This window comes from Podarcis bocagei (genome assembly GCF_964188305.1).
Source record: "Podarcis bocagei genome assembly, chromosome: 16".
Lineage (NCBI taxonomy): Eukaryota > Metazoa > Chordata > Lepidosauria > Squamata > Lacertidae > Podarcis > Podarcis bocagei.
In genome coordinates this window covers 24375919-24396654 of record NC_138142.1, presented here as the reverse complement: position 1 = coordinate 24396654, position 20736 = coordinate 24375919, and the positions used below count along the sequence as shown (strand labels likewise).

General features: G+C 45.8%; 1 protein-coding gene across 1 annotated transcript in view; it reads left to right on the top strand.

Moving 5' to 3' along the window:
• Positions 1-20736, top strand: part of KSR2 (kinase suppressor of ras 2) — a gene marked incomplete at its 3' end in the record, with an annotated part of 190741 nt that overhangs the window by 114177 nt on the left and 55828 nt on the right. The window contains exons 7-12 of the mRNA XM_081175270.1: positions 474-557; positions 2597-2664; positions 8401-8519; positions 12770-12938; positions 17368-17409; positions 18448-18511. Of these exons, the coding sequence (XP_081031396.1) occupies positions 474-557; positions 2597-2664; positions 8401-8519; positions 12770-12938; positions 17368-17409; positions 18448-18511 (546 nt within the window). The remainder of the gene's footprint in view (positions 1-473; positions 558-2596; positions 2665-8400; positions 8520-12769; positions 12939-17367; positions 17410-18447; positions 18512-20736) is intronic.

Here is a 20736-nt window from a genome sequence, read left to right as displayed (position 1 = left end):
CAGTGGGATGCGGGTTCAACCACCTGGATAGCTTCACTAGACATGCCCTGGAGCAGTGAAGGCATTTCCTCGCTCGTAGGGCATGCTGAGGTCCTGATTCGTTTCCAATAAAATCTTGAGTCCATGCTCTCTTTTTTTAAGATCACCGTTTTTGTTTTACCTCCCTGGGTTTCTAATGAGCAAATACGGACCCTGATTAGCTGACTGAAATTAACAATTGTGATGTGCTTCCTCACGCTCAAAACTCCCACTCAAGGATAGAGCGGCACATGCTGCAAGCAGAATTGATTCGCATCGGCTTCCTAAACCAGAATCAATAAGCAATTCTGGTGCTGCTGGTCTTGGTGACTAGGGAGAGCAGAGCACAATCAGGTTTTTTAAAAATAACACATTTCACTGTTCTGAGAAGGAGCTTTTGCTTAAGACTTAACAAAGGTCAACCTTTCTCTTTCTCTTTTTCGCTCTCTGCACAGGTTTTCCACCAAGTATTGGATGTCTCAGACATGCACTGTCTGTGGGAAAGGAATGTTGTTTGGACTGAAATGTAAAAACTGCAAGTACGTCTCTCCCTCTCCCTCCATCTTTCAAATATAAGTAATTATTATTGTTTTTCAAGGCAGGCAAAATATACAACTGTGAGAACATAGAAAAGAGCCCACCCCAGCTCCCTTCCCCTCCATAGCACGCCCAAGTGATCCAAGAAACGAGGAAAATAACTGCAGCAATGAAACAAAAGATCCCAGTCATCTAAATAATAGTTCAAAAGTACAAATAAAGATGAGACATTAAATAGCAATTATGAATTCCAAATTGAAGCCTATTGAGCCGGAGGATTAACATATTCCTTGATGGATACATGTGTAATAAAAGTAAAGTAGTTCTTAATGAGTTTGCTTGGCTTAGAAATGCCATGCTGGACCCTGAGTTTGTGTGCAAGATTTTCCATGTAGGCTACATGCCAGCCTTCTTGATACCAACAGGGGACTGACTGAAGGAAATCTGCCTCTTTTTTTTATTGCAGCATTTTGTATCCCACTTTCCCTCCAAGATAAGTGGTTTCCTCCCTCCACATTTCATCCTCGCAGCAACCCTACATTCTGCATGGCTATCAGGTTGCTCTCACACATACAGTCTGAGTAGACAAAGGGCCACTGCAGTTCCAAATGATAGTTCAAGGTTGTGTGCATGGTTCTTCCCCTCCATTTTACCTTCACAACAACCCTGAGAGGTAGGTTAGGTAGAGAGTTAGCAATTGGGCCAAGGTCCCCCGAGTGGGGATTTCAAACCCGACAGTCTAACTACTATACCATACAGTGGTACCTCAGGTTACAAATGCTTCAGGTTACAGACTCCGCTATCCCAGAAATAGTGCTTCAGGTTAAGAACTTTGCTTCAGGATGAGAACAGAAATCATGCTCCGGCAGCGCGGCAGCAGCAGGAGGCCCCATTAGCTAAAGTGGTGCTTCAGATTAAGAACAGTTTCAGGTTAAGTACAGACCTCCAGAACGAATTAAGTACTTAACCTGAGGTACCACTGTACTGGCTAATAAGAACAATGATGATGCAATGGGCGCCTATATATTATATACTGTATATATAATATCTTTATTGCTCCAAAGGTCCAAGCACTGCTCGGGGAATAAGTAGCTGATTACTGGCTTCCTTCCAGCTTTCAAATAGTTAAAGAGACAGAGAGAAAAATAATTTAGGCAGAGTCAGCTGACCCTTTGGTCAGGTGGGGCATGGAGGTACTTATGCAGAATAGTTACAGCTGTTTTTGAGACACCATAGAAAAGACTGAGGAGGCTGCATCATACTGAGTCAGATCTATTGGTCCAAATCACTGTTTTCTACACAGATTGATAACAGCTCTCCAGGTTTTAGACAGGGGACATTCCCAGCCCGGACACTGAGGTCCAGTTCTGAGGTCCCTTTGGCGGTTCCCTCACTGTGAGAAGTGAAAATACAGGGAACCAGGCAGAGGGCCTTGTTGGTAGTGGTGCCTGCCCTGTGGAGTGCCCTCCCATCAGATGTCAAATAGTTAAAGAGTTAAACAATGATATGACTTTCCATAGACATCTGAAGACAGCCCTGTACTGGGAAGTTTTTAATCTCCTATATTTTGGTGTGTGTTTTTTAAATTCTATTGGAAGCCTCCCAGAGTGGCTGGGGCAACCCATCAGATTTATTAATAAAAGCATAATAAAACATCAAACATTAAAAACTTACAGATATGGGGCTGCCTTCAGATGTCTTCTAAAAGTTGCGTAGTTCTTTATTTCTTTGACATCTGATGGGAGGGAGTTCCACAGGGCGGGTGCTACTACTGAGAAGGCCCTCTGCCTGGTTCCCTGTAACTTCACTTCTTGCAATGAGGGAATTGCCAGAAGGCCCTCGGAGCTCGACCTCAAATGATGGTGGTGGAGACGCTCTTTCAGGTATTATTATTATATTATTATTATTCTACCTGGTGATGCCAGCCAGGATTGAACCTGGGACCTTCTGTGTGCAAAACAGATACTCTGACCACTGAGCTACAGCCCTTCCTAGTCTGAACTGCGGTTCTCAAAGTGCTCTTGTCTCTCCTGTCTCTTAGGCTAAAGTGCCACAACAAATGTACCAAAGAGGCCCCGCCATGTCACCTGCTGATCATCCACCGTGGAGGTAAGGGCAGCTACCGCCGTGTCTCTGAGATCTTCCGCCTGATTTGTAGCCCAGGACAGAGCAAGACAGTTGCCTTTCGTAGCTCTTTCTTTCTTTCTTCTTCAAACGCCGAGCCAGGTACATATCTCCTCTGGGCACTCCCAGGCCTGCTCTTCTCCTTTGCTTCGCTCCTTCCTCTTTTCTTGCCTGCAGTGATCATGGCAGGGGGACACGATGAGGGTCCTGAGTCCGGGCCCTGGATCTTTTAACCCTTTCCTTCCCTCTTTCTTTCTTTCTTTCTTTCTTTCTTTCTTTCTTTCTTTAAACTGTTATTTCATTTGCTCATGTAGGGATGTAGGAAGCCGCCTAATACTGGGTCCATCTAGCTCAGTATTTTCTACACAGACCACAGGCAGCAGATTTCCTAGGATTTCAAGCAGAGATGTTCCCCAGCCCTACCTGGAGACACTGGGGATTAAACCTAGGACTTTCTCTGTGTGCAAAGCAGATGGTCCACCACTGAGCCACAGCCCTTCTTTATACTGAGCCAGGGCACTGGGCCGTCTAACTTAGTATGGTCACCACTACAGACCTTCCAAGTATCCCTGTTTTCTAGGGACAGTCTTGGATTTACAGAAGCCATCCCGGTTTCTGATTTGATCCCAGAATGCCCCACTTTTCCTTAGGACGTCCCTATTTTAATCGGAGAAATGTTGCAGGCCATGCAGTTATGCAATCCCCGAGCCAAGGAGATCAGAAACTATACAACCTTTAGAAGACATATGCAGGCAGCCCTGTACAGTCGTACCTTGGAAGTCGAACGGAATCCGTTCTGGAAGTCTGTTTGACTTCCAAAACGTCCGGAAACCAAAGTGCATCTTCCGATTGACAGCAGGAAGCTCCTGCAGCCAATCAGAAGCCGCGGAACCACTGTCAGACATTTGGGTTACAAAGAACGTTTGCAAACTGGAACACTCACTTCTGGGTTTGCGTTGTTCAGGAGCCAAAACGTCCGAGTACCAAGGCATTTGGGATCCATGGTACGACTGTATTAGGAGGTTTTTTTAAAAAATGCTAATGTTTTATTGGGACGCAGGTGGTGCTGTGGGTTAAACCACAGAGCCTAGGGCTTGTCGATCAGAAGGTCGGCGGTTAAAATCCCCACAATGGAGTGAGCTCCAATTGCTCGGTCCCTGCTCCTGCCCACCTAGCAGTTTGAAAGCACGTCAAAGTGCAAGTAGATAAATAGGTACCGCACCGGCGGGAAGGTAAACGGCGTTTGCGTGCGCTGCTCTGGTTCGCCAGAAGCGGCTTAGTCATGCAGGCCACATGACCTGGAAACTGTACTCCGGCTCCCTTGGCCAATAAAGCGAGATGAACGCCGCAACCCCAGAGTCGGTCACGACTGGACCTAGTAGTCAGGGGTCCCTTTACCTTTACTTAATGTTTTATTATGCTTTAAATATGTTGGAAGTCACCCAGAGTGGCTGGGGCAACCCAGTCAGATGCCTGGGGTATAATAATAATAATAATAATAATAATAATAATAATAATAATAATGGAATAGGACGTCCCTATTTTCATCAGAGAAATGTTGGAGGGTTTGCACTAACTGGCAGTGGCTTTCCAGGGTCTCAAGCAAGAACCTTTCCCATCCCTACTGGGAGATACCAGGATCTGAACCAGCAACCTTTGGCATTCAAAGCAGACCCCCTGCCCGTGAGCTATGACCTTTAGTGCATTGTTCTGGGGATTGTGAACCAGATTGGTTTGGACCATCCCTGCCTCCCACCACACGGAGGAGCAGTGCAGGCGGATGGAGGCTGACATGAGCACGGCTTCATGCAAAAGGCTCCCTTAGCTGTAGGAGACCACTTCATGCATATGAAGAGGAGGCCTCCCAGGCCCCAGGAGGAAGCCTTTCTTGCCGGAAGATGGCTTTGCCTTTTCATTAAAGCGTTCCCCATGCCAAAGTGATTACCTGGAGGGGGACCATTTGGAAATCCAGAATCAGAAATGTGCATTTCATTTAGCTCTAATGAGGCTCCTGCTGCTTGATGCTTGCTAAATACACCTGCACTGGGAGAATACTTGATTTTTTTTGCTAAATGCTTTTAATGAGTTACTTATTTGTGCCTAATTGTAAGGCTTCTGCATCGGGAAACGAAAAGGCAGAGAAGAGTCAGGTGAACTCTTTGGTGTAGACGTCCAGGAAAAGGAAAGGCGTTGGCTGTAATTATTTAGGTTATCAATGGCAAATTAATTATTAGCAATAGTCAGAATCTGGGGTTCACAATAGCTCCCTAAATCCCACTGTAAGTCACAGAAAGGGATAGAAGAAGGCATAACTTTCCATCCTGACCCATAGTTGCTGCATGCAGCACTATTTCCATTTTGTTACCATTTGACCCAACAATAATGTTGTTATTTGTCTCGCTGACTGCTGGAGCCGATTTTTTAAAATAAAAAATGTAATTATGTTATTCCACACTGTTCATTTTTATGCAAAGGAAGCACAATGCAGTGGGGGGGGGGGTGAGTCATAAAGATCCTATGATGGGTAGATGAGGCCTTCATAATGCTATCACTGGGGGCTACCCAGTTGACACCACTACTACTACTACTACTAATAATAATATATGTATACTCCGCCCTCTGGCTGGGTTTCCCCAGCCACTCTGGGTGGCTCCCAACAGAATATTAAAACACAATAGAACATCAAACATTAAAAACTTCCCTAAGCAGGGCTGCCTTCAGATGTCTTCTAAAAGTCAGAAAGTTGTTTATTTCCTTAATATCTGATGGGAGGGCGTTCCACAGGGCAGGTGCCACTACTGAGAAGGCCCTCTGACTGCTTCCCTGTAACCTCGCAGTGAGGGAACAACTAGAAGGCCCTCGGAGCTGGACCTCAGTGTCTGGGCTGAACAATGGGGGTGGAGACGCTCCTTCAGGTATACTGGGCTGAGACCGTTTAGGGCTTTAAAGGTCAGCACCAACACTTTGAATTGTGCTCGGAAACGTACTGGGAATCAATGTAGGTCTTTCAGGACTGCTGTTATATGACAGAGTCTTTTCAGTGGTGGTTCTCCAGTTGTGGAATGCCCTCCCTTTTGAGTTGTTCCTGTTTCATTGTTACTAACTTTCAGGTGGAATTTGAGAATGTTCCTGTTTACCCAGACATTTGTTGGTGGAAGAATACTGTTCCTGGCATCCATAAGATCATTGGATGGAATAATTTTTCTTTAAAAAAAGATTAAATTGATAACTGTAACTGATTTTAGATGTTCTTAATTGTAAATGTTCTTAGAATGTTTTGATCTGTCTAGGAATGTTTTTGCATTCTTCTTTGTTTTAAATTGTACATTTGCTTGCCACCCTGGGCTCTTTGGGGAGGGAGGGTGGGATATAAATTCAATCAATCAATCAATCAATCAATCAATCAATCAATAAAATAATTACATATCATTAGCAGACTGAAAGTAACAACAGTGAATACTAATCATATCCACTGGATAAATTTCTGTTCAGACATGGGACAAACAAAAAACAAAAAAATGAGCATCACCCATTTCTCTTATACTGTACTGTTCCTGTAGGAATTCTCAGACATCTCTAACCATGGAGCACTGAATGAATACTCTTGTTGTTCAGACAAAGGCCTGGTTTGAACAGGAAGTGATTATACCACTTCCTGGTTGGGTGAGGGAACCACTGCTTAGGTGGGAATATCTTTGATGGAACAGGAATTAGAGCAAAGGAACATAAAAGGATGAGGGGCTACAGGGGATAAGGAACCTGGTACAGTGGTACCTCGGGTTACAGACGCTCCAGGTTACAGACTCCGCTAACCCAGAAATAGTACCTTGGGTTAAGAACTTTGCTTCAGGATGAGAACAGAAATTGCGTAGTGGCGGCACAGCAGCAGCAGGAGGCCTCATTAGCTAAAGTGGTATCTCAGGTTAAGAACAGTTTCAGGTTCAGAATGGACCTCTGGAACGAATTAAGTTCTTAACCAGAGGTACCACTGTATTGTGACACTCAAGGGATGGGTAGAATGAATGAGACATTTGGAAGTAATTACAACAAGCTTAAAGTGATGGTGGGAAGAGATTTAGCCAGGCTTGAGCATTGCTTACAAATAGCCCCCGTATAACCAGCAGTGCAAGGGATAAGAAACCAGGTCCCAGCACGGATCTGTGACTGGCTGGAAAGACGGAGAAAAAATATTTGGCACTCAGCGGTCAAACTTCACAATGGAGGCTGCAGTGCTCCAGCAGCCCGTATTGGGTAACTTGAGCATTTGACATATTAATTAACCATCTGGAAAGGGCAGCCCATTGAGCCGGTGGCGCAGAAATTGATTTGTGATGACGAAGGTCATAACAGCTTGTAAAATGTTGCAAAGAAAGGAAATCGTGTGTCTCAGTGTGTGGCAACCAAATGGTGGAGGGAATTTGGTTCCATGTTGGTAAAGGGCAGCAGAAACACAGGCCGGGAGGAAATACTCCAGAGTGTACATGTACAATGGATATGCTCCAGAGTGCTTCTCTTTGAAAGATGATTGTTCTTGTGAGTTAAGGATGCGGACCAATGTGCAAAGTGAAACCGGCTGGCAAGGGAGAGGGTCAAGCAAAGCCAGCTGACCCGACTGTAAGCACAAGTTGGGCAGGAAGGGGAGTGCAGAAGTGAAGGGCAAGGGAGGCACAAAATGCAGCCATCCAGAGCAACAGGCTTGATTGTTGGCTGGGAGCGAGACAGGAGCAATAGCTCAGTCGGTAGAGCATGAGGCTCTTAATTTCAGGGTTGTGGGTTCGAGCCCCATGTTGGGCAAAGGATTCCTGCATTGCAGGGGGTTGGACAAGATGACCCATATGGTCCCTTCAAACTCTAAAATTCTTTACAGTTCCAACTTATACAGTCGTGATTCCATGATTCTGTGATGGATAAAAAGGAATGCAAGTACAGGAGGGAATCTTGTTCAGACAAGGCTAAAGAACAGAGAAGAAGCTAGAGGGATCAGAAGAAAGTTAAGCTGCACAAAGGGGAGGAGGGCAGGGTGATGACTACTGGCTATAACTTGCAGCTCCTTCAAGAGCCAAAAATATATATCCTGTGATAAGGGCCCTGCGCTTCCTTGGAGCTAGGGACCTACCAGGAGCCCCACAAAGTAAGCGAGTGCTGTGGGCCTCTGAGGTTTCTCGTGATAAGGGGAAAACGCTCCAGAGTAGTTTAGCAATCACTTTTTCCAGGAAACTCTGGGAATTGTAGCTCTGGGAGGCACCCTAACAACTCTCAGCACCCTTAACAAGCAACAGCCCTCAGGATTCTTTGGGGAGGGGGGAAGCCACGACTGTTTAAAGTAGCGACATAGTGCTTTAGATGTATACTGTGAATGTGGCCTAAGTCAAAAGAAGGGGATGGGCCAGCTCTCCTCAGCCCCAGCCAGCATGGCTAATGGAATGATGGGAGTTGGAGTCCAACCACACCTGGAGGGCTGGAGTTTTCTCTACCCCTCATATGAGTAGTTAGGCACAGGGGAAGTTCAGCTTCTCATTTGGGTTTGAACTCATAAGCTCTAGGAGCTTCAAAGGAAGCTGCTCTTTAGATATGTGGATTAAGTGCAAAATTAAAACCTTGATCTTTCTCTTTCTCTATTTTTCTCTCCATCCCCTCCACCCCACCCCACCCTATCTCTCCATCTCTCCCCCCTCTCTCCTCTCTCCTCTCTCTCTGTCTCTCTCTCTCTTTTTGATCCAGCAAGGTTAGTCCGGACAGAATCTGTGCCATGCGATATTAACAACCCACTGAGGAAGCCCCCCAGATACTCGGACCTGCATGTCAGCCAGACGCTTCCCAAAACCAACAAAATCAACAAGGTGAGATGTTGCAGAGTTGCTTCGGTGGGACTGGAGTGACTGCAAGCCAGTCACATTGGAAGCCCAAGGGAGTCAATAGCTCCATGGTAGAGCACAGAGCTTTGTATGCTGAAGGTCAGAAGTGGCTGGTGCCCATTGGGATTGGGGGGGGGGGAACTGGGACACTGACAGTAGGTGGCTCCAGAGCCAATGATAGGCAGAGCCAGAGCCCCTGCCAGTCAGTGTAGACAATACTAAGCTAGATGGATCCAATGGTCAGTCTCAGTATAAAACTATGTTTCTATGTTTCCATCAGTGGAACTGCTGGAGAAATGGGGGGGGGGAGAGACCCTTCCTTGCTTGCCATGGAAACAAGTACTCTGTAATGAAAATGAATTGTGGTGGGGAGGGGAGGAAATTGGCACAGGGTTTTTTTCTGCTTTGAAAAATAGCATCCCCCAGTTTACTTGCTGGTCTGTTCAGCCATCTGCTGGGCCAGAACTTTGCAGATGGCTCCTTGGGTTTCCAGGCATATCTGCCAATTCAAATCTCAAAGGGGCTGGTATACATTTCAGCAAATCTGGTCAACGCTAAGTAGAAACCTGTTTTGGAAGGGGGTGGGTGAGGTTGGGACAGGCGTTTTTAAGCAGCAAGCTGGTTCAACAGCAGCAGAAGCTGTCAAGCCGAGAGATGAACGAATAATGTTGCATTGCAGTGGGCGCTCCTAAGACCTTGGAGAGCTGCTGCCAGCCAGGGGAGGCAGACTGGGCTTCATGAACAAACAGTCTGACTGGGTAGGTGACATCCCACCCCAGCTTTAACAGATAGCCAGAAATATAGTGGTACATGGGAGCTGAAGACCTGTCCTATTTCTGGAGCAAGGTCCTTGTCTCCAGCAACTTAGAGCTGCACACTCAGCATTTTAAACCATTCAGATGAAGACTTCTCACCCTTCGTGCTAGTCAGCTACGGAAGGTTGGCTCCTAGGGTCCTTCCAGGGAAGGACACAGAGGAGTTGCTCTCCCTACTTCAAAGCTAAGCGTTGTGGAACACCCAAAACATAAGGTGCTTTAGCTTCAAAAGAATGGTGTGCAAGTTTTGTTATGTACAGTGGAACTTCAAGGGTGACACAGCTTAGGCCACTTGGAAATAAGATTTTGGAGCACTCCAAATCATTTGCCCATTTGCTTGCACAGAAAATAGTAGACCCAACTGAAAGGCAACACATGGAGATCTGCGCTGATCGTTGCAAGGCACCCCTAATCCCCCCCCTGCAGAATTATCAGATTATTGCATAATCTTATAAGGGGGTGTGGCTGAGAGAGGGTGTGGCTGTGATTTTGCCACTACACTACTCCACATCACCCCATCATCAAACTTGCTGATGTTCTCCAAAAATTCTAAATCAGAGAAGGGAAACCTGTGACCCTCCAGATGTAGCTAGATTCCAGTCACTATAGCATCTTTGACCCAGACTGGCTGGGTATATTGGAAGTTTTAGTCCAGCAATATTTGGACTAGTGTAGACAACAGAGTGGGCAACACGGACAGAGCTCTGGTATAAACACAACTGCCTACATCTCTGTGTTAACTCTTGAAGGAAGAGGGAAGCCTTTGGGCGAGCTCAAGAGTTTAATTTATCTGAATCAAAGTTTTCACTCTGCTTTAAGGTAGGATGGTCAGACAGAAGAGACAAAACTTTGCCATGAGCATGATTTTTCATGTCAGTGCAATGGATATATTTTGGTCCTATTATTGAGTTGTAAACCCCAGATAAATGACTATTTATTTGTATAGAAACAAGAGCAAATTGAAGACAGCTGGCTACGACTGGAGGAGTGGAATTTTGTACTATAGTGTGGACTCCAATATCTGTGTGTTTTTGTGTGTGGATATGTCAATACCAATAGCAGCACTTTAAATATGGTCACACCAGCTCTTTAAATTGCCCCTGGACACTAACTAGGGAGTCAATGCAACTGTTACAGTATAGAATCCAAACAACATGTATTCTGAAAGGTGTGAGGAGGGAAGCAGTCATTTATGATATAGCCTAAATTGATATGTTTATGACATAACCTAAGGTGATTTGGTGAGGACCTGGTGTCATTATCATTAATTTGCATATATTTGCATTCTGCCAGTGTGCTTTTATCCCACCTCCCTACCCAACTTTTTGGCTAAATTCCGAATTCTCCCTTTAATTTCTAAAATGCGTTAAAGTTTTAGAAATGAATGTATCTGAAAATTTAAACCAGCAATCATATGCAAACGTTTGCCCCACTCAAGAGCACAGCTATTGAAATGAATGGAGACAACTAATTTGAGATCCATTAATTTCAACAGGTACAATCCTGTTTTGTTTGGCATTTTCTGTGGATGTCCTCCCACAAGGTCCTTTGCTTTTCAGAACTCGATGAAGAGCAAAGTTCAACATCTGAGAGGCAAAATTTAGTATCTTTTAGACGCCATCCAAATCTAGGTTCATGGCATTAGCATTTTCATTACAAGTTGAGTACAAGAAAGTACATTTTTCATTGCCTGCTGTGCCCTCCCTGCTCCCTCCCCCAGGCCCAGCAGAAAAGAGCGAGCAAGAGGGATGGTGTAAAAGCGATTGTACGGCCGCAGATTAGTAACTTGATTTCACTAGTGTGGGTTAGCAATAGAGGAAAAGCCAATTTATTCAGGTGTCATTTGAGCTGCCATTTCAGATGCTGTATGCGTACATGTATGTATGTATGGGACGCGGGTGGCGCTGTGGTGTAAAGCACTGAGCCTAGGGCTTGCCGATTGGAAGGTTGGCGGTTCGAATCCCCGTGACGGGGTGAGCTCCTGTTGCTCAGTCCCGGCTCCTGCCAATCTAGCAGTTCGAAAGCACGCCAGTGCAAGTAGATAAATAGGTACTGCTCCGGCAGGAAGGTAAATGGCATTTCCATGCGCTGCTCTGGTTCTCCAGAAGCAGTTTAGTCATTCTGGCCACATGACCTCGAAAATCTGTCTGCAGACAAATGTCAGCTCCCTCGGCCAGTAAAGCGAGATGAGCGCCGCAACCCCAGAGTCGTTCGCAACTGAACTTAACTGTCAGGGGTCCTTTACCTTTACCTTTTTATGCATACTTCAGGAATGACTGGTGTCCTTTGGTAGGGCAGAAGGCAGGAGAGGCCAACAGTAGGTGGCGCTAGAGCAAATAAGCAGAGCTGCAATCTATGACGGCCATCTAATTCTAGTTTCGTCCCAATTCTCCTCCCTACTGAGTTGCAGAAGGGGCAACACTCATTCTTAAGGAGGAAGAAGCTTGTGGCCAGGGCTACCCCCTGGACTGGTTGTAATTAAGAAGGCAGGTGGGATTGGAAGAATCAGGAGCGAGGTTGGTGGGGCAGTGCCCCATTCACCCTAATGGACCAGCTTCCGCTGTGGATGACATGTCTTCTGAATCAGAAGTAGCCCATGTGCTATAAGTATGTGCTATAAGCCCAGTGCTGGCTGCTGTGGCTCACAGATAGAAACTGCTTGAAAGTCTCCTCTGCTCAGAACGGAAGGGAGGAAGGGTGTTCAATCCAGGCATCCGATGAAATGCAGGCATGTTTAAGGAGGTGAGTTCAGTGAGTCAGTACTGAGCTGAGCACAAACAGCAAACAGTCTTTGGTGCATTGCCAATTTTCAAGGGAGTGTCTACTGAGACCTCTGGCAGTGGATGCCAGCGGGCACATTGGCACCCATGGGCGCCTTGTTGCCAACCCTTGCTCTACCTGTTCCCTGTGTCTTCCTTTCCCTGTGTTACAAGGAGCTGCTCTCCATTGACAGCCTCAAGCTTATTTCTGGGGGGGCTGCAGTCCCTGCAGAGCCGCAATAAGAATGTGCAGCATTGTACAAAAATCCCATCTGTCTGCTTACCCTGAAGTGCCCTCTGTTGTCTCCGTAAAGTTAAATGGCCCATGAGGAATAATCAATGGAGAGTAACTTGAGCTGACTTGTGATTTCTCTGTGGGGAACAGGAGGCTGTTTCTTCCCCCCAGCCACTCCTCCTCACCCCCAATGTTTGATGCTTACTCGGCTGCCTATGGGATGGGATCGTTCCCAAGCTCAAGCTGGTGCTTTGCTGCACTGCTGAGAAACGTTTCCCGCTCAGTGTCCAAGGTGGTCTGAGATCTCGCCAGCTAGTACTAGTCACTTCACTTATTGGTCCAGGATCCCATCTTGTGTGGCAAGAGCTCTATGCATGGACACTCACCAGTTGCACTCTCACTGCTCTGTTCTTCCTCTTCCTGCAGGACCACATTCCGGTGCCCTACCAGCCTGATTCCAGCAGCAACCCATCCTCGACGACGTCATCCACGCCCTCCTCACCAGCTCCGCCTCTGCCGCCCAGTGCCACACCGCCCTCTCCCCTGCACCCCTCCCCGCAGTGCACACGGCAGCAGAAGCAGTTCAACTTGCCAGGTGCGTCCTGAGCTTTTGCTCTGAACCGCAGGAGCTGCCTGTCCACATCTCTGAAAGCGAGGTTCTTAATTTGCCCCTGCACCTTGACCAAACAAGACCCCAGGAGGCTACAGATCTGTTTGGGAAGGTTTCATTTTTAAATACCTGAGCAGAGGACACCAGTGGATGCATTTCAGTTTACAAGAGATATATAAGCATTATAGGATCACAGGAAAATCAACAGCACATCATGCCATAGCTCAGGGTTAGAACGTCTGCCTCACAAGCAGAAGGTCCCAGGTTCAGTCCCTAGCTCCTCCAGGTAGGATTGCATAGAGACTCCTGCCTGAAATTTTGGAGAGCTGCTGCCAGTCAGTGTAGACACTACTGAACTAGATGGATTAGTGGTCTGATTTGGTATAAGTTTCCTATGTTCCTATCTGTTGCATAGGAGACACACACAAATTTCCTCCATCCTTAGAGTAGGCAATACTGACTTAGATCAGAGATGGGGAACCTGATGCCTAGGGACCAAAAGTGGCCCTCAAGTCCTCTCTAGCTGGCCTACGGAATTCTTCCCAGGCCACACCTCTTCTCCACAGGCCACACCCACCAGCAGCCTTGCTTCACACCTGTCTTGAGTGTTTTTTTTGGAATGTGTACTTGAACTCTGAGCATCTTTCTTGCTTTCCTGCATGGAGGATAGAAAGGGGTATATGGGTGTGCATAGGAACTAGCCTACTGTACAAAGGTAATATTTGCATTTATTGCCCTCCCTTTTGCTCCTGGCCTTGCCCACCAGTGCGGTCCTTGGGATGAAAAGTGTTCCCCATCCCTGGTGTAGATAATGCTGAGCTAGATGGAGCAATGGTTCGGCTTGCAACAAGGCAGCTCCCTACATTTCCTTCAAAAGAGCAAGACCTCTCTTGTCCCTCTCTGATCACTATACAGAGGTAGATCATCGACAGCGCAAATCTGTTGGTGCCTGCCATTCATCTTGGCCCATCATGGTTCTTCCTCCTTCCACCACACTGATGAGAGCAGTTCCTTCCATCACTCTTGTTTCAAGAGGTCCCTCTACAGTCAGACAACATGGCAAAATGCATGCATGGCCCTTAAGAAAAATGATTATGGGAAGTAAGGCAACCATTTTTCATCAGCTAGAGAAGAAACTCTAGGAACAGCACACTATCAAACCCATTTGGGTGTCCTCGAAAGACCCCAGACAGTCATTCATTTTCAGACAGGGTTGGCTGCGTCTGAAGGCGAGGCTTAGAAAGACAGATTGAATTACCTGCATTTACATTTACACCCGAGATTCTCAGCTCAAAGGAGTGGGGGATTGTTGACCAGCTGGGGCCAATTCATTTGACTACAACTGATGATGGGCAAACTCACTCCAGTCTGATTAGAATTGAATTGATATTTATGAGCTTCTTCAAGAAATACTTGATTTGTAATATAGCTGAGCATCATATTGAGAAATTCAATACCAAATGGGCCAATTCAGAATTGGATTGGCATTTACATGCTTCTTCTGTCCCAGGCAGCTCCTGGCCAGACGTGTGTGTTTTAGCCCAAGTGGGGGCAAGTTCCAGGTACAGATTTGCAGAATGACAAATCGCATCCCACCTTTCGCAGTTCAGGATCCAGCAAGCGGCATTGGATCTAGCAGGGGTTAGGTTCTAGGGGATGTCAGATTCCAGTGAACATGGTCAAGCAAAGCAGAGGTTAAATTCTTGTAGGATCAGTCAAACAAGGCAGAGGATAGGTGCAGGTCAGCATAGTAGGGCAAAGTAGAGGTTGAGTTCCAAAAAAGGCAGACAAAGCAGTCAGCAGCCCGGACAGTTCCAGCTGAGCCGCAGATCCAGACAGACTTGTATTGAATGTCACACTAAACCATTGCTTAGTGCAAACATGGGGACTTCCAGGGAGATTGCAGCTTTGCCATTTTGCTGTTGTGCTGTGCTGAGCGCCATGGTTTGTCTTAGCTTGTCATCTGAATCTGGACTCGTGGTTCAGCTCTCTCCAGACTAGCCCCAAAGTGTAACCAACAGACGACAGGTGAAGTTGAGAAGGCAGAGAAAGAATAGAAAATTAGAAAGCCCTCTGCTGCCTCATCTAAATGAGTGACAAGCCGCCATCCCCAAGCGAAAATTAATCACTCTTGGCCAACTCCAGGGGGGCATTTTCATTCCTCCACTGAAAGTGATGAGAAAGTCTGGGCCAAAGCATTCAGCCGAGGACTCATTAAAACACAGAGTAGTGGAATGAAACCAAATCAGCTCAACAGGCCAAACGGCTGCTTAAACAGAAACGGGTTTCACTTGGCAGCTGATGTTGAGATCGGCCGACAACTTGTGGCCCTGTGCGCACTTACTTATCAGCAGAAATGTGCAGGGGATTGGGCAGCTGGTTAGGATGAGTTGTTGATGCAGAGGGGAACAGGGAAGCTTGGCGAGATCAGCTCGATCTCATGGGAAGAGGAGCAATAGAAAGTGAATGGAATTTATTGTCATTCATTCACTTTCTATTGCTCCTCTTCCCATGAGATCGAGCTGATCTCGCCAAGCTTCCCTGTTCCCCTCTGCATCAACAACTCATCCTAACCAGGACAGGCTTTTAGACTCCTGGCTTCCCCTGGCCTGGCAGGGGCATGGTCCTATGCCCAGTGTTCAGTTCTGGACAAGGTTATGCCTTGTAGATGTTTGTATAAGCTCTTCTGTTTAGCCCTAGTGCTTGGTTTCTTTGCAGGGCCATCCCATGTAGGAACTAAGTCCCAGTATATTTTGTGGGAATTACTGTGAGCTACGGTGGCTCAGGATAGTAGCCTTCTCCTCTGTGCATTTGCCTAATTCCCTTTCAAAGCCATCCTTTGCGCAAGTGCTTCTTTTGATGCATTGTGCCTCTGTCCTCCAAAGACATTCTGTGCTACTAATGAGACCCCAGCCCATTTTTACAGTAGGGTCCCTGGATCTCAGCTACCCAGCTGGAATTTTCACAGTCTGGGGCGACTAAAAATTTGAATGGATCCATTTTACCAACAGAATTAGAATTTTTGAAAGCAAAGCCCTGGATTCTGCTAATAGTGGAATTTTGTTAAAGAGGCTATATTTATTTGTCCATTTGATGGCATTTATTTACTTTGAGTAGTATTCAAGATGCCTCCAAAGTGACTTGCTGGAGCGGAACCACTTTGGTTTGTATCACTAGCGTGGCTGGGCATTTCCCTCCTTGTTTTCAGTGCATGATCAATCTTTATTGCTTAGTAGCCATAGGCCATTGCAAATAATACAATAAAATGTCTATTAAGACAGACACAAAACATGAGCAAATGCACTTCCCATTTAAAATAAGGGCAAGGTTAAAGCAAATCCTCTAAATGTCCTGGAATTACTCTTAAATTTAGCTTAAACCAATGAATCACCTTTACAACCCACTGATATTTGATTCAAAGTACTCACTCCGATTTCATTTGCCTTCCATTGCAAAAATGCAGCTTGGTCATACATGTGTGTGTGTACGTACTCTCTCTCTCTCTTTCATCAGATAAAAGGAAAAAATATTATGTCCTGTCTTGACAGCCTACAGCATTGAGACACGTAGTACAAAAACAGTTTTGTTCTAGAACAGAAATATAGTGGACAGAAGCAGTAAATAACTAACTAAACCTCCATACAACCATTTCCTTGGTGGTCAGAGTAAACCTAGAGACCCACCCAAGGTCTTTGCAAAATGTAGAAAATGCAGCAGCAATGGTGACAACATAAAGGCATGCAAAAGCAATGATGTGTTGCAAAATAGAAGCGAACTGTTTACACCTGAAGGGAAGCCCAGGAACTGGAGCGTGGAATCTTCCTCTTTATCAGCACTCTCCCCAGGGACATCTTTAGTCAGCCTCCCAGGAAGCAGCTTCTCCTCCTCTGTCCCTGAGCTGCTTTTATATCTCAGCCCACAGACAGCAGAAAAAGGTCCACTTTTGCCTTAATCCACTCTACAGACTAGACTGTCCACAAGCCACACTTTACATCCTTGTTTTGACACCTCCTGATTTGCTTACCTGCCAGACATGGGTTTGCTTCAGGAACCCAGGTTCACCCCGTGATTCCCAAAACAAATGATATCCAACATTTCTTTTTCAAAACATCAGTCCAGTTCCTTCACACAGTCTACTCTGTAGAGGGCTGGTCCATTGGGGCAAAGGGGGCGCTGCCCCACCAAAAGATTCCTTTCTGAGTCTCCTTAAACATTGAGCCCAGAGAAGATCAGCCATCTAGGTTGATGGCCATCTCTGCATCCTCTGGGAGCACAAATACAAAGCAAGCAATTATTTTTGGGGGAGGTTGTTGGGTGATGTTTCACAAGCCTCATTCCTGTCTGATTTCTTAGAGGCGCACTGGTGCTCTCTGACTACTTACCTTTCCTAAGCTATCCTTGTTCTCCTTTACAGCTTCTCATTACTACAAATACAAGCAGCAATTCATCTTCCCAGGTAAGTTTCTCGAGAACGGCTGCAGCCTCCCAGGGGCATCTCCTGCGCAAAAACCCATCTTCATCTGACACGTGGCCAGTTTTCCCCACACATTCAATTTCATACCCTGTAGAGATGGGAAACTCAACTCAGTTCATATTTAAAGGCGATTCCAACTGTGTGTGTTTTTTTAAAATATTTGTATACCGCTGTTCATTAAAACAACAACACCAAAGCACTTAACAACAACTTTACATAAAACCGTGCAATAAAAACGACACGAAATGATAAAACCAGTCAACCATTAACTCAATTGCCTGAATAGAAAAGCTTTCAGCAGGTATTTAAAAGTTGGAACAGCATCTCGATCAGAGCAGCTTTGGGGACTGGGGGTTATCTTGGTCAAAGGCACATATTTGTGTACATCAGTTTTTAGTCAAATTTTAAATTCTAAAACTAAAACAACCGACAAGGAATTTTACATTTGCATTAAGAACATAAGAAGAGCTCCCTCAGTTGGAACTCAGCCAGCCTTTGAAATCCAATTCTCTCCAAATTTCTGGGGCTGTCTCAACCCACCCTGACCAATCCTTCTGAATATTCCCAATTCGGCTTTAGACTCAGCCAAATCTGCTGCACACTCATAGTGATGATTTCATTCTCCTCTACCTCAAAACTGCAACCTATTTTTTTTTACATTTATATCACACATTTTACCTCAAGGAGCTCAAGGCAGAGTACTTGGTTCTCTCCTCCTTGTTTTATCCTCACAACAACCCTGTGGTGTAGGTTTTGCTGAGAGATAGTCACTGGCTCAAGGTCACCCAAAGTGAGCTTCATGACTGAGTGAGAATTCGAACCATGGTCTCCTAGGTCTTAGTCTGGCACTTTTTTTAAAACCCTTTTTGGTCTGGCACTCTAACCACACACCACACTGGCCTTCTTGTCACATATGCCAGCAGATGCTTGCTATGCAGACATGTTGCAGGCACTGCTAAGTATGTGAATTGCACGTGCGATCTTTCCCTGTTCTGAACCAGGCTCCTGTTTTGCTTTCAGATGTGCCCGAGACGCCCACCCGAGCGCCCCAAGTCATCCTCCATCCAGTGAATTCTAACCCAATGTGAGTAGTCCTCATGAATTTCTGCTCTTATTCTGAAGCCCACCTCCATTGAGACCTCTCCTTGGAAGAACCTGCCTCTCCCTAGTAGATATTGTAGTAGACCTAGAATGTGGATCTGGAATGCCCTCTTAGGAGAGTAAGATTTACACTGGGGAGGGGAAGATGAAGAAATCGTACAGGAAAGCCAGGGTGGCGGGTGCACGCGAATGTCTTTTTAATATGGTGAAGTAATTTCATAAAAAAATAGGATTGTAGAGTTTGAAGGAATCTTTTCCCCCAATGTTGAACTTGAACCCATGGTCCTGAGATTAAGAGTCTGATGTGCCAACTGAGCTGTGTACCAATGGGCTGTTTCCCATGGTGTGCTGATGGAAGGCTCGTTGGACCAGCAGAGACTTCCTCTAGCCCCCCCCCCATGCCTCAGATCTGCTAAAGAGGAGAGTCTGCGGTACCATGGGTCTGGCTGCTAACCAGAATGGCGGTGGTTCAAGTCCACCCAGGGACAGCTGTGGGCAGGATTCTTGCATTGAAGGGGTCTATGAGAAAGCTGAGAGATCCTTTGGGATGTAGCCTAGGGGGCTCTAGGGGAATTGCAAATATTGCCCCCTTCCGCTGATGCAAGTCTCAGCTGGACCGAAGAGCTTTCTGCCAGTGCAAGAGAGACCACAGGATACAATCCAATCATATAAGGCAGTTTTCCCATGTTTTGATGTTGACTCTCTCAAAGGAGATCTCCCATGTATTAACCGCTGTGACCAGGAGTAGCTAACTTTTTTTGGCCTGGGGGCTGTATGCATCCTTGACCAAACCTCCTCAGGCCAGTATGGCCAAAAGTGGGTGCAGTCACCACTCGCTCGCACACCCAGTCATGTGTACACATACCCTCTTTCTCAGCGGATCAGCGCAGGTCCGCTGAGGAGCAAGCTATCACCGCTCTCTGCTCCTCGGTTGATCAACCTGACAACCACAGAGGGGGAAACTTGCATCCCCATCAGGGTGCTAGGCTCTGTCCATACCTCTTTTTATTTATTTGTTTTTATCTTTGCCTGTGCTACCACAATCACTGGTGCTTCAGAGATCCATTAAAAAAAATTGTTTGGAGGATCAGTTCAGGCTTCAGGCTTGGAGTTAGCTCCATCCCTGACTTAGACATATCAGTGTTACCTTACTGTTGCTCTTTGGGAAGACAAGCCATGTCTCTAAGTTACGTTGGGCAATAGCTATGTCTCTAACCTTAGAAAGTGGAAGTAATTTTAATCTGTTTTAGCATTTTAACATTTGTATGTTTTAAAGTATGGTTGTGATTTCGTCTTGATTTTACGGTTTTATCTTTTGCAAACTACGTTGAGGGCGTGTGGTGTTTCTTTTTTTTACAATGAAGTGATGAAAGAAGTAAATACGTTAATCTGGGCAAGAGCTACCGTATTTACTCAAGTCTAATGTGTCATTGAAACTAATGAGCACCTCAATTTTCAGAACCTCAAAACAAAAAACAAAAAAAGTATTTGCTGGCGAGTGTAAATGTGCCATTGAATCTAATGTACACCTTAATTTTCACAACGTAATTTGGCCCCAAAATGGTGAGCATTAGATTTGGGTAAATATGGTATATATCTAAGTTGTGCTGGGCAAGAGGTGCTTCTCTCAGTTGCGCTGTCTGGGAAAGAGCTGTGCTTCTACATGGTGTTGTGCAAATTTCACAGAGGCTGCTGACTTCACCTTCATGCTTGCTTATGGTGAATGTGAAGGGCTGTAGAAATAAAGGAAACATAGCTGTCACTTGTTAAGGAAGGCTCACCACTGAAAGGACAAAAGACAGGAGAACAATAGGAAAAGGGAGACTGGTTTCAAACTAATAAGGTGCACACCCGTACAAGATTCTCACTCATCAGAACTGTGAAGGGGAAACTGCAGGTGGACAGAACGGAGATGGGAGAAAATGAGCTGGGAGCAGAGAGAGTTTCAAAACAGGGGCAGGCAGACTTCTTGTCAGATCTAGTTTGTTTTTTTCACTAGAACCCCACGATCTACCAACCACAGTCAGGTGCCAGACACATCCAGGCAGAATGAAAGAATAGGTGCCTCTGATCACATCCTGAGCTCAGAGATTTGTTTCTAGTGACTAGGAGTGGTAGGATCTGTCAATCTTGGTTCTTATTTTCCCAATCTTAACTTCACTTCCCCACATTTTTGCAGCAATTTGCCTTTAAAAAAAACCAAAACAA